The sequence below is a fragment of the Dendrobates tinctorius genome, unplaced genomic scaffold, assembly GCF_039654945.1.
Source record: "Dendrobates tinctorius isolate UK_male_01 unplaced genomic scaffold, ASM3965494v1 ptg000162l, whole genome shotgun sequence".
NCBI classification, from domain to species: domain Eukaryota; kingdom Metazoa; phylum Chordata; class Amphibia; order Anura; family Dendrobatidae; genus Dendrobates; species Dendrobates tinctorius.
The window spans coordinates 41,413,898-41,427,927 of NW_027361829.1; the positions used below are offsets into that span (position 1 = coordinate 41,413,898).

Here is a 14,030-nt window from a genome sequence, read left to right on the forward strand (position 1 = left end):
AGGAGAGGACATTTTCATTCCAAGAATTCCACTCATTCCATCTGATTTTTTTTTTATTTCAAACGCCTCCAGTTTCCAGTTCAAGCAGAATAGGATTAGATACACGGCTCAGCAGTCAGTATCACAAAGGATAGGATTATATACACGGCTCAGCAGTCAATATCACACAGGATAGGATTAGATACACGGCTGAGCAGTCAGTAACGCACATGATAGGATTAGGTACATGGCTCAGCAGTCAGTATCACACAGGATAGGGTTAGATACATGGCTCAGCAGATGGTATCACACAGGATAGGATTAGATACACTGCTCAGCAGTCAGTATCACACAGGATAGGATTAGATACACGGCTGAGCAGTCAGTAACACACGATAGGATTAGATACACAGCTCAGCAGAAGGTATCACACAGGATAGGATTAGGTACACAGCTCAGCAGACATCACACAGGATAGAGTTAGATACACAGCTCAGAAACAGGATGTGCCAAAGGAGAGGACATTTTCATTCCAAGAATTCCACTCATTCCATCTGATTTGTTTTTTGATTTTAAACGCCTCCAGTTTCCAGTTCAACTGCTATTTGCATTGTCCATTAACAATGCTCAGGGACAGTCCTTGAAAGTAGTAGGGATCGATTTGCAATCTCCATGCTTTTCTCATGGTCAACTTTACGTGGACTGTTCAAGAGTTGCAACTGCCAAAAATCTGTTCATCTTTGCACCAAAAGGAAAAAACAAAAATGTTGTTTATCAAAAGGCTCATGAATGAGTTGAAAATAAAATACTATCAATACTTGGGTAATCGTTTAGTTAATTTGTGTTGCAAATCTGTACCGTTGAATATATGATGTGAAATGTTTTGATGTGCAATATAATCATTATAATTTGTTATAACCAACCACAGTTGGTTCCTATGCCCAGGCAACGCCGGGCTCTTCAGCTAGTACATACATATAAACATACACACACACAGCTTTATATATTATATATATTTATATTTACTGAAGATATACTGCGGATTTTGTTTGGACAAATAAAAATCTATCTACAGTTAAAAATACTTGTGATTCAGTTTGATTTTTAGACAGTCAAATTATCTGTAGAAATTCCTCCCATGATGAAGATACACTGTGTGCAGAATTATTAGGCAAATGAGTATTTTGATCACATCATCCTTTTTATACATGTTCTCCTACTTCAAGCTGTATAGGCTTGAAAGCCAACCGCCAATTATGTAAATAAGGTGATTTGCATCTCTGTAATGAGGAGGGGTGTGGTCTAATGACATCAACACCCTATATAAGGTGTGCTTAATTATTAGGCAACTTCCTTTCCTTTGGCAAAATGGGTCAGAAGAGAGATTTGACGGACTCTGAGAAGTCAAAAATTATGAGATGTCTTGCAGAGGGATGCAGCAGTCTTGAAATTGCCAAACTTTTGAAGCGTGACCACCGAACAATCAAGCCTTTCATGGCAAATATCCAACAGGGTCGCAAGAAGCATGTTTAATAAAAGGTGCAAAATAACTGCCCATGAATTGAGGAAAATCAAGCGTGAAGATGCCATTTGCCATCAGTTTTGCCATATTTCACAGCTGCAACGTTACTGGAGTATCAAAAAGCACAAGGTGTGCCATACTCAGGGACATGGCCAAGGTAAGGAAGGCTGAAAAACGACCACCTTTCAACAAGAAACATAAGATAAAACATCAAGACTGGGCCAAGAAATATCTTAAGACTGATTTTTCTAAGGTTTTATGGACTGATGAAATAAGAGTGACTCTTGATGGGCCAGATGGATGGGCCCGAGGCTGGTTCAGTAAAGGGCAGAACGCTCCACTCCGATTCAGACGCCAGCAAGGTGAAGGTGGGGTACTGGTATGGGCTGGTATCATCAAAGATGAACTTGTGGGACCTTTTCGGGTTGAGGATGGAGTGAAGCTCAACTCCCAGACCTACTGCCAGTTTCTGGAAGACACCTTCTTCAAGCAGTGGTACAGGAAGAAGTTTCTTTTTTCAAGAAAAACATGATTTTCATGTAGGACAATGCTCCATCACATGCATCCAAATACTCCACAGCGTGGCTTGCCAGTAAAGGTCTAAAAGAAGAAAAAATAATGACATGGCCCCTTTGTTCACCTGATCTGAACCCCATAGAGAACCTGTGGTCCCTCAGAAAATGTGAGATCTACAGGGAGGGAAAACAGTACACCTCTCCGAACAGCGTCTGGGAGGCTGTGGTGGCTGCTGCACGCAATGTTGGTCGTAAACAGATCAAGCAACTGACAGAATCGATGTATGGAAGGCTTTTAAGTGTCATGGTAAAGAAAGGTGGCTATATTGGTCACTGATTTTTTATTTTTTGTTTTTGAATGTCAGAAATGTTTATTTCTAAATTTTGTCTTGCTCTATTGGTTTACCTGGTGAAAATAAACAAGTGAGATGGGTATATATTTGTTTTTTATTAAGTTGCCTAATAAATCTGCACAGTAATAGTTACCTGCACAAACATATATCCTCCTAAGATAGCCAAATCTAAAAAAAACCCACTCCAACTTCCAAAAATATTAAACTTTGATATCTATGAGTCTTTTGGGTTGATTGAGAACATAGTTGTAGTTCAATAATAAAAAGAATCCTCTCAAATACAACTTGCCTAATAATTCTGCACGCAGTGTATGTTTACAGTAAAAGTTTCAATGTTTTTGTTACAAATGTAATTCATATCCAAAGAAATGTTATCTACACCTGTCTTATTAAAAGGAAAGAAGCTTTACGCACAAAGTTTTATGGAAAAAATGCAGCTTTTTTAGCTGTTTATCAAGGTGTGCTCCACTGGTTTTTCTAGTAAAAAAAAACCCACTTTGATCAAGTGTTAGCTGATAACCAATAGAGAAATTTTAAACCCTTTTACTAATAGTGGGCCCGATAAATCAAAATTCTGGCATAAAAAGCTTTGAAAAGTCCCGAAGCGGCGCTAAATGTTACATATCCTGAAAGGTCTGCCCAAGCCCTATTTCAGGATACTATTAGCATGGTACACAAAAACAACTTGACGGGCTCCCTTTAAGGGAAAACACATGTGAAAGAAATGTGTGAAAAAGAAAAAAACGCAACAAGAAACATTTTTGCAAAAAAATCATGAAATCTATGGTCTTTTTTTTACAAGCCTAAAAAGCATATATCTAGATAACATAGCTGTGCTTGGCTGTGTCTCTGAGAAGTCGGTTGCAGCTGGTATTTTACCAATTAGTTGAGGATGTGCTACAAAACCAGCTACCATCCATGCAGAAGAATTGAGCTGTTTCTGGAAAAAAGGCTGCTAACTAATTTTAGACAATACCTTTATGTAGGCATTAGTGATGAGCGAATGTGCTCAGATAAGATCCTACCCGAGCATGCTCGTGTGCTAACCGAGTGTCTTCAGGGTGCTCGAATAATATGTTCGAGTCCCCGCGGCTGCATGTGTTGTGGCTGATAGACAGCCGCGAGACATGCAGGCACGGCAACTCGACCAGATTATTTGAGCACGCGGAAGACACCCGGTTGGCACACAAGCATGCTCGGGTAGCATTTTATCCGAGTACATTTGCTCATTACTCATAGGGATTTAATGTACTGAATATTTATACACCCAATTGTCAGAATTTCCTAGTTAGTTTTTCCCCCATTAAAACGTGTAAATGTTTGCCAAAATAAAGTTGTAGTCCAGTGAGGCCATCAGGGGGTGAACAATTGATTTAAATTGCGCTCCATTCGCCATCTTCTTTCATTGTACCCAATCTGGTACTTATTCTGTTGTTCAGTATAAATATTAATATTTCAATGTCTGCTTTTTTATGTTCCATTTGTATGCACTACAATAATTTTATTACTATTTTTACAGTCAGAAGGTACCCGGCTACAGAGTCAGCTACGTGCATATTTGGCTGCTATTAAAGGTAAGAGATTACTTGTGGTTAACTGATGTTTTTTTCTTGTATTTTTTTCTTTCAGATTTTTTTCATTAGGCTTATTGTATCCTGGTGATTTACTGATAATGTAATTCTCTAATATGCAAATATTGAAATTAGAGATAAGTTGTTTACTTTGCACAACCCCAGTTCACGATGTGGGCCTCTCTAGAAATCCAAGATTTTCTTATGATTAGCTGGGTTGGCGAGATGTCACCTTTGCATCGCATGTTGTGCAGATGACATTGTAGCAGACCAGTGAATCAAATGTCGTGTCGGTGAATCTTGGTAAATTTTTGCAGCTCCTGTCCATGGCCAGAGAGCGCAAAGCAATCTGCTCATCTCTAATAAAAACTCCTATAACCTAACATTTGTTAGAGGCTTAGGTGTTTGGAGCTCCCTTAGTAGGGGAAAAGTAAAACTTGGAGTGTTGGCAAAAATATCTCTGATGTTTAAATTTTTTTATTTTAAAAACAAAAATATTAAAATTGAACCTTTAATTTCTATTTATAAAATATACTATATACATTACCATATACTAAAATGAATACCTCTGTATTCCCATATCACACATATTATACTACAGAGCCACAGCGGTGGACAGTAAGTCAATGAAGAAATCCCGACCCATTAGACTCTGCATATTTAGCTTAAATGACAGTGGTTGGAAGGGGGGGCAGGGTGATAGTCATGGCAAGGGGCTGCTGTTCCAGCACACCCTGGCGCCCCCGTTGCTTTAACAAAGTGTCCCTTCCTTGGTGTGGTGTGTGTGCGAGATATTTCACTCACTTGGGAATCAGAAATCTCAGCTTGCAGGGTCCTGGTCTTCTGCAGCAACACACAATAACCATCAAAGTCCAAGTTCAATTCAAACATAACAACTTTACTTAGCTCATCCAGTTTAGATACAGACACCGCACAGCAATCTTCATACAGGATGGACATTCTTTCCCCTGAACTGTCCCTGGTTCTTCCTGTCACCATTTGTTTCCGTACCGTAGTAGCCGGACTAGCTTGTTCCTGGTGCTCCCCATCCATTTTCCCCATCCTGGGCGAAAGAAAAGGATGTCGCTGCCAATTTTTGTCAGACCGTAGGTCTTGGACATCATGGAAGTGTCCCATAAGCCTAGCCACTGTTCCTCTCATGCTGCCCATATCTGCTCGTGCTCGTGTGTCTGTCCGTCCTTAAGGCCTGGATTCATGAGCCTCTGTCATAACACAGCTCAGGTCAATCGCCTCACTCTTCCCCTCCCTAAACACAACTACCTTTACCTCAGGACAAACTTTTCCCGGGACTACTCTGGCTCCGCCCCCTTTCTCAACTGACGCTATCCCGGCTGAAACCAGTTCCTATCTTAACTCAATCTAAACTCGTACTCTATAGTGCCCCCCACTGTCCTAACTCCTAAATGGTCCCTTATTAACACTAAACCTTACTCAGTTACTATATCTCCCTATCTCTATCCCTAACCCATAAAGGTATATAATTTACACATCACATGAACATTTTGACATGTTAATGCACAATAAAACATCACATTACATGACACTTTATACGCAAAATGTACCCGATTTTATTAAGAAGATGCGCACAGGGATGCAGGGCACAAATTAGCCCCCAGCACACCCCCTACATGGTCATGAATGTGGCCTCACCAGTTTGATAGTACACAGGGTTACTACGACGCAGTGGACATAAGGCCCATCTGTCTACAATAAGCATGGATAAGCCCTCCCCTGAAGACCCATCACAGGAGAAACGCGTCAGGAGGAACACAGTGTGAATATAGGGCAATTCCAGCTGAAGAAGAGCAGTGGACTGCCCTGGTAAAGGCAGGAGTCATTGGGGAGTCAGGGATAATATATGTCGTACTAGCTGAAGAGCCCGGCGTTGCCTGGGCATAGTAACCATAATGATTATATTGCACATAAAAAACGTGCATCTAATCCTATTCTGTGTGATACTGTCTGCTGAGCCGTGTATCTAATACTATGTGTGATACTGTGTGCTGAGCTGCGTATCTAATCCTATCCTGTGTGATACTGCCTGCTGAGCCATGTGTCTAATCCTCTCTTGTGTGATACTGACTGCTGAGCCATGTATCTAATCCTATCCTGTGTGATACTGGGCTCCTTCTGCAGTCTGTGTCAGAGGGTGGTCTGTGTTGGCACGGTAATAGATTGTGTTATTTCCAGCGTTACAGAAGGACGATAACACTATAGAAATGATAAGAATAATAGGCCTCAGTTACCACAACTGTCTACAAAGAAAACTGTTGCTGATAGCAACCAATCACAGCTCATTTTTCATCTTTTAAACAGCTCTGGGACAGCGTGGCAAGTTTTGAGTGGAGACTTTTGTGTTTCGACTTTTATGTGGTGAGGTCGGTGTATGTGTGGTGAAATGTGTGCTAAGGGTGGTATATGTGTAGAAGCACGTGGTAGTGTGTGGCGCATTTTGTGTGTGTGTTCATATCCCCGTGTGTGGTGAGTATCCCATGTCAGGGCCCCACCTTAGCAACTGTACGGTATATACTGTTTGGCGCCATCGCTCTCATTCTTTAAGTCCCCCTTGTTCACATCTGGCAGCTGTCAATTTGCCTCCAACACTTTTCCTTTCACTTTTTCCCCATTATGTAGATAGGGGCAAAATTGTTTGGTGAATTGGAACGCGCGGGGTTAAAATTTTGCCTCACAGCATAGCCTATGAGGCTCTCGGGGTCCAGACGTGTTACTGTGCAAAATTTTGTGGCTGTAGCTGCGACGGTGCAGATGCCAATCCTGGACATACATACATACACACCCACATTGAGCTTTATATATTAGATAGGGCCTAACAGGCCCAGCCCATGACTCTGCCCTTTGCAGACACTGGGTGACCAGGCTGAACATGATCCTTGATTTGTCCCGTGGATGAAGAAACTGGGTGAGAAATTTACAATTATTTGATATCCATATTTCCTCTCGTTCTTTGTGTTGTAAGGCATTGTACCCACAGGGACTTCTCATTAGCCACATACACATTCATGACTATTGTCATTTTAGCTAAATGTGCAGAGTCTAATGGGTCTGGATTTCTTCATTGATTTACTGCCCACTACTGTGCTCTTTTGTCCATGCATGTTTTATGTGAATACAGAAGTTTTCATTTTAGTATATGGTAATGTATATATTTCATAAATAGAAAATAAAGGTTAAGTTTTAATATTATTGCTCACCAGGCTGTTTTTGAGTTGATTAAGGCTGGTTTCACATTAGTGTATTTTAGCGCAGCGCATCCTGCGCGTCCATGCTCATGTGCCATGCGCCCCTATGTTTAACATGGCGGGCGCATGGTCTAGCGTTTGCACGCGTTCGGATGCATTTTCGTGTGCATGCGTTTTTTTATAGTGTGCGACTAGACGCGCCCAACGCAAGCTGTTGCATTTTTGGGTCAGTCCAACGGCGTCAAAAAAACGCTTGTGCATGGAATGCGCAAAAATAACACATTTCAGTCTATGGGAACTCAGGCGTTTGAAATCACATGCGTTTTAAGAGTTAACATGGCTAGAAACTGGTTAAAATGCATGCGCCTAAAAAACGCAAACGCATGCAAAACGCATGATGCGTTTTTTTCACGCGTGTCTATTGCGCACCAAGCGCAGCGCTAAAAAACGCTAATGTGAAACTAGCCTAAGTGAGTTGCTCTGAAGACGCGTTACATGGTCAGGACTCAGGGCCCTGGTGATTCCACTGTGTTTATTGCTATATTTATTGAAAAGCAAAAATAAAAGCCCAATGTGTTTCGAATGCTAACAGCCTTCCTCAGGTGCACAGGGCAAACTACTATTGTTGTGCCTCAGTTAGCACAACCCATTCAGGTGAGCGACATTCTGTGTTTTACTCCAAGTTACTATTCTTAGATAGCGCCACATTTCTTCTTTTCCCCAGGGGATTTCCATTACTTTTGTATATTTGTTACAGGCTAAGTGAGGTTCACTTTTTGCAATATACATGTGTTGATCCTGTGTTACACCCCACATAATCCACTGTCGAAGTTGTAGGTCATCAAAATTTACACCTTAAAGTTCAAATCTTTAACAGTTCAGTTAAACTGAACTATATTGTAGTGGAAAAGTTAATCTTTTTCTACATCCCCATCCAGTTAGTGTAAAGTGCCAAAATGAGACATTTGCAGACTGTCAGAGACACCGCACTACACTTGCTCATAGAGCCAGTGCACGTGTCCTGAGTACAAAAGCAGTGCTAAAGTTACCTGGGGAGCAGGTCAGCAGAGGTGACCATGCGTGCTTCAAGCTATTAATGTCAGGGTCCAGTCAGCGCCGGGAATTAAAGAGGCACAAGACCTGCGGACACTGAAAATGAGCAAGCTGGCACAGGACCTATGGTCATGTGACTACAAGGGGGCGGGGCTTAGTGTCCTGTTTACAGATATGACAGGACACCATACAACAACTCAGAATCAGGCAAAACGGAGGTCACAACAGTACGGGCAAATGAGGTACAGGAGGGACAAACAGACGGGTAGTCAGACAAAGCCAAAGGTCATACACAAGAGGGCAACGTGGTACCAAGGGGACGAGCAGAGAGAAGTCGGGTCACAAGCAGAGAGTCATACATGAGAGGTAGCGCAGTACAAGAGGGTCAGGCAGAACTCGTAACAGGGACAGAACCGGATCACAACCAAGCAGGCAACAAGTTATCAGGCACAAGGCACACGTATACAAGAGGTCACTTAACTCAGCCGAGGGCAGGAGTATAACTGACACAGGACCCAGGTCCAGTGAGCACTAAATAGCCTCCTTCTGCCAGAGAGAGGCAGCACAATTAACCCAAAGTCTAACCAGGACGGGTCAAAGCGAAATCCCGTCCTGGATCATGACACAGACCATCAGTTATAAAATGATGGACATTTCTGCTCTCAAGCCTACTTAGATGAGAATGGTGCTTTTGATTATATTATAGACTGTGACACGGTGCAAGATGGTCCAGTGGATAAAACTGTATTGGGTTAAATGGGATAAAATGATGTTCACAGATGGACATATTGTATTGTTTGTTTAGAGTTATGGATACAGAGTTGTCAGTAGATGAAACGGCATCACATTGGCATTGTATCATGTTTTAATCAATAAAATCTTCTGGATGAAAATCTTAAGAGAGAAAAGCATCTATTGCTTCTGAATATGTTGTCGATTACACTCAAAAATTGATTCCATCACTTCATAATCACCCCGTAGTGATGCTTGCCTTGTTGTTATACAGATTGCGTGCTTACGTATCCAAACGATTATGGATAATAACGCATGTATAAAATCTCTTATGAAATTGAAAAAAAACTTGTCTGTCAAATAAATCCCTGCCAAAATTAGCCTTTTTCTGCCATTTCGGTGTATCAGTGGCCAAACTGTAGTGCTACATTGTGTCTGCCGTTACTGTGCATAATTCATGAGCTGGGACATCACACCTGCCAAATGACCCTGGGTTACTGCACGATGATCTGTTCCTGCTGGTGCATAGCTGTCAGTAGTTTGTCATTAATAGTTAGCACATTGACAAGTTGCATGGGTGTACCAGAAATAAGGATTTTTATAATACTTTTGATCCTGTGGATTTCTTTTTATTTCAATATAGTAGTATTAAAGATGCCTTCCAGACATAATTTCTAAGAAAAGAAAAAAATAATGGTTAGAAGACATATTAAATAAATCTTGCCTTAAATCCCGTAAAACGAATAGTTATTTGTTTTACAATTACAGCGCTTAGTGCTAAAGACAAAAACATAAAACTTTATTTCCCATGATAAAAGTCATTGTTCCACATGCATTTATTCACACAATAGTAACGTAAACCCTACAATTGCAACATATACCTCTTATAGCTGAGAAACATTTGGAAACATGGAGACGTGTTCCAGCTTAATGAATAGATTTCCAGTGATCCGAGCTGATTATTGTGAATTCTATGAAAAGCGCTGATGGTAGTACAAACTGACTTCTTCTCCAAGTATCCAAAAAGTAATAAAAACCATTACATTTCTGATTTTTTTAAGTATTGCTAAAGTCATGAACTGAAAAGTCTTATTCCTGAACTGAAAAGTCTTATTCCATATGCATTAATAAAAGGAAACACTATATATGTTTGATCATTGGGGAGTCCAACCTCTGCGACCTGTGCAGATCAGCAGAATGACAAAGGGGCACGGTGCCCAGCCTCAATATTTGATAGCTGGGGATTTCACCTCCATAACGAAAATCCAGGTCCGTGTTTGCACAGGCACAGCAGCTTGTCTGTATCATTGGCCATGATTTGGTACTGCAGTTTTCATTTTTGTGAGGCTAATTAGGCTGAATTGCAGATTCCTTCCCCCGATCAGTGATCATCTACTGTACCATAAAGACAATATCAAAGTCCCAGAGAAAGTAACACTCCTAATTACTATGTGCAGTGAATATAAAAAGTCTACAGACCCCTGTTAAAATACAAGGTTTTTGTCATGTATAAAAATCATAACAAGAAAATAATTTCAGAACGATTTCCACCATTAATTTCACCTATAATCTGTACAGATCCATTGAGAAACGAACTTAAATAATTTTGAGGGGGGGGGATAAAAAAAACAAATTAAGATAAAGGTATGAACACCCTCTTATAACTGGGGATGTGGTTGTATTCAAAATTAGCAATCACATTTAAATTCATGTTAAATAGTATGCAAATTGCCTCTTCAGAGAGAGAATGAAGACTTGAACTCTATAGCACCACCTGTTGGTATTAGCGATTCTACAAGTCACAATCGACCCTTTAACGAGTCTTGCAATATGACTTAGGATAAAAGCCAAATCAGAATCTCAATTTACAGACACGGTGTTTCGGGCTATTGGCCCTCATCAGTGTAAAGTATGAGAACTGATTTGGGTAGGTGAGAGGCTCTGGAATTAGCCTGTTAAATAGTAGTCAGTATACAAATGCCATCATTTAAGAGATAATGTAAATTATTAGAAAGAAATATTAAAATTGTGTTAAAAAAGAAATATTAAAATTGTGCTAAAAAATAGCATTCAACTTAGAAAGACATGGATAACAAATAATGAAAAATTCACAAGCAGTTAATCACTGATGATTCTGAGCTTGATAGGGTCTAAGAATCCTCACATGGACACAATATACACAAGTTCCTCTGTCTGTTTGTTACAACGCTTGGATAATAGATAGTCATAAAAACATTACACAAGGAGATAATGATGTATCTAGCAATGTAAATGGCTAAGCAATGGTTAGAGGGTCACTTCTTAGTAAATCGAGGGTATACCAATATTTGAGAATGCATTCAAGCATCCACACTTGCAATGTATTACTCCAAACCGTCCTGGATCTCACACCTAATGGACATTTACAACTTTAAAATATCAAATGCAATAATATTTTACTCTGTATTAAAGGAATGCAAGAAGCGTCTCTGAACCTCACAGAATCACTGCATGAAGTGTATGAACCTGACTGGTATGGAAGAGATGAGGTTAAAGCTGGAGGAGAGGTGAGTACTTGGTCCAGTTTATGTTTGCTCTTTAATCCTTGTAAGAGAAACCTATTGGCTGATTTTATTAGTTTATGTAGCTTATTCTAAAGAGTTTTCATAACCTATTAGGACTGATCCCTATTAATAATGTATTTATTTTTTAAATAGCCATTACAAAACAAAATTTGAACAATGTGCAAAAAATGGTGGCTAAATATAGTACCGGCAACATTTAAATTTTCACATAGAAGTATACACTGATATGGTAAACAGGTAATTATGTTTTGCAATTTTTCATTTTCCTTTTCCAGAAATGTGATGCACTGTGGGAGGATTTTCATCAGAAGTTAGTTGATGGAGCTTTGATAACACTTGATACATATTTAGGGCAGTTTCCTGATATTAAGGTAAGAAAGAATGTAACCATTTCCCATTCGTACAACTATGGTAAAACTTGCTTCTTCAGATCTGATTAGAGTTCTAAGGAATCTGTTTTTTTTTCTTTTTGACGAGCAAGAAAAATAATCAATAATAATCACCATGCTGTAAAGAAAGCATGGATTTTCAGTTTAAACAATGGTGTACAAAGAATGTATAGTTCTTACAATACACAGAGCAAACGGCAACTCACAGCAATAAGAGTTCAGAAGCCATAATGTAAGGAAACTGTCAGCTCAGACTGGGCTTCCATTCAGGCTTTGCACTAGCCAGTCTGATGGTAGAGTCTAAGGGTGTGTGCACACTCTGCACATTGCTGTGCGGAATTTTCCGTGCGGATTTGATGAAAACCGCAGGTCTTTATCTACAGTTTTTTTGCGGTTTAGCCTGCAGTTTTCCCCTGCGGTTTGACACCTGCTATGGAGCAGGTGCCAAACCACAGCGGAATCCGCACAAAGAATTGACATGCTGTGGATTGGAAACCGCAGAAAAAATGTGCGGAAAATTCCGCACTGTCTGCACTGCGGTTTTCATTTTACATAGGTTATAATGGTACTGTACACCGCAGCAAAAACTGCTGCGGATCCGCAGGACCAAAACCGCTGCGGATCCGCAGCAGAATCCGCAGCGTGTGCACACACCCTAAGAAGACCTCTGGTGTTCATCTTTGAAACCCTCTAAAGATACCCACACTTTACTCCTAGGGTGGGTCCACACAGTAGTCCCTGACTAGTGGACCAAGTTGAGGGAAAACTATATTGGCCTGGGTAACAATAGACAAGGACAGAAATAGAAATGGGAAACTCGGGTGTAGTATTTAGGCAGGTCCATCTAAAGTGGACATCCAGAGGTAATCCAGAAGAGTCTTGAAGAAATAACCAGGTCGGAAGACTAGTAAATAGTCTAAAAAATTGGGCATAGCGCGCAGAGAACTGAAACAGGCTGTGAGGACCAATGATTAGCCACTGAACCGGTGTCTTGATTGGCCACTCATCAATTGGCTGTACGGCCGAGTGCACTGTTCATACCAGACCAACTATCTCTTCAAGCAAGAGCCACCAAGATTACTGGAGCACATGTGACTCGTCCAGATGAACTATGCAGAAACGTGGTGAAATAAGTTTCTTACACATATTAAAAATGTGTCTGGGAACTACAGGTAAGCAAATCTCCAGAAATTAGTTTTGAGCAGAATCACTTGATTAATTTGGACAATTCAAATTGGTCTAAATATTATTGGTCTGAATTCAAAGTGTCCTGATTGCCATATACAGTCGTTTATTGTGAGCTAATAGTAGTGAGCAGAGGGGAGGGAAAGGCTTAAAAAATATTAAAACACATTATACTCATGTGCCCTAAGCCCTCACCTGTCCTTGCACAGTCTGCACTGCTCCTTATCACTATGTAAGGCCAAACATTGGCTTCAGCACTGGATGTGTGTCACCCTCCCAGGGCTGTGGGGTACTCGGTACCAAGCCCGATGAGCTTCAATAAGAGATGTCACGGCAGCTGTGACCTGGCCCGTGGCCCTGGGCGCCCATTGTAAAAGGGGTTGTTTCAGTGTGCTTGTGGTGATGAAAGTTTATAAGTGATCCGTGACGCCACCTGTGGTGTTCGGCAATGAAGATATAAGCCGACACTGCAGACAGATCCTCTGGGACAGATGGTGTGGTGCAGCAGTGATGGTATAGCCCTTCACAGGCAGGGCTGTAGTCCCAGGGCAGAGTAAATGGAGTAACACGTAGATGGTGCAGTGTCAGGTACAAGGGATGTAGGAGTGCTGGGCAGGTTGGTGCAGGAATAAGTGGAGGACACCAGGGCATGTAGTTCCAAAGCTTTACTCACAGTCTGTTGTACAAACAGGTGCCTGCTTCCGTGCCGTGTCCTCCGGGTCAGGGACTCAGTCAACCTCCAGGCCAGATGGAATACTCCTTTCCAACACTCCGCCAATATGTACCTTTCTGAACGTCTCCTCTTATAGCGCCTTTAGGTGAAGTACTCCTAGTACTGAGTTACACTGGAGTTCCTCCTGTCCGATGTTCTTATGAACTCTACTTGTACGGCAGACAGCTGTAGCCTGCTTCGGGGACTCCTTGCTACTAAGTCCCGGCTCACTAT

The 14,030-nt window shown here is 41.0% G+C and overlaps 1 protein-coding gene across 5 annotated transcripts in view; it reads left to right on the top strand.

Annotated features, from left to right (window-relative positions):
• AMPH (amphiphysin) overlaps positions 1-14,030 on the top strand; it is a 312,840-nt gene that overhangs the window by 215,415 nt on the left and 83,395 nt on the right. For all 5 annotated transcript variants that reach the window (XM_073549970.1, XM_073549972.1, XM_073549971.1 and 2 more), the window contains exons 3-5: positions 3,889-3,943; positions 11,398-11,492; positions 11,786-11,881. In XM_073549970.1, the coding sequence (XP_073406071.1) occupies positions 3,889-3,943; positions 11,398-11,492; positions 11,786-11,881 (246 nt within the window). The remainder of the gene's footprint in view (positions 1-3,888; positions 3,944-11,397; positions 11,493-11,785; positions 11,882-14,030) is intronic.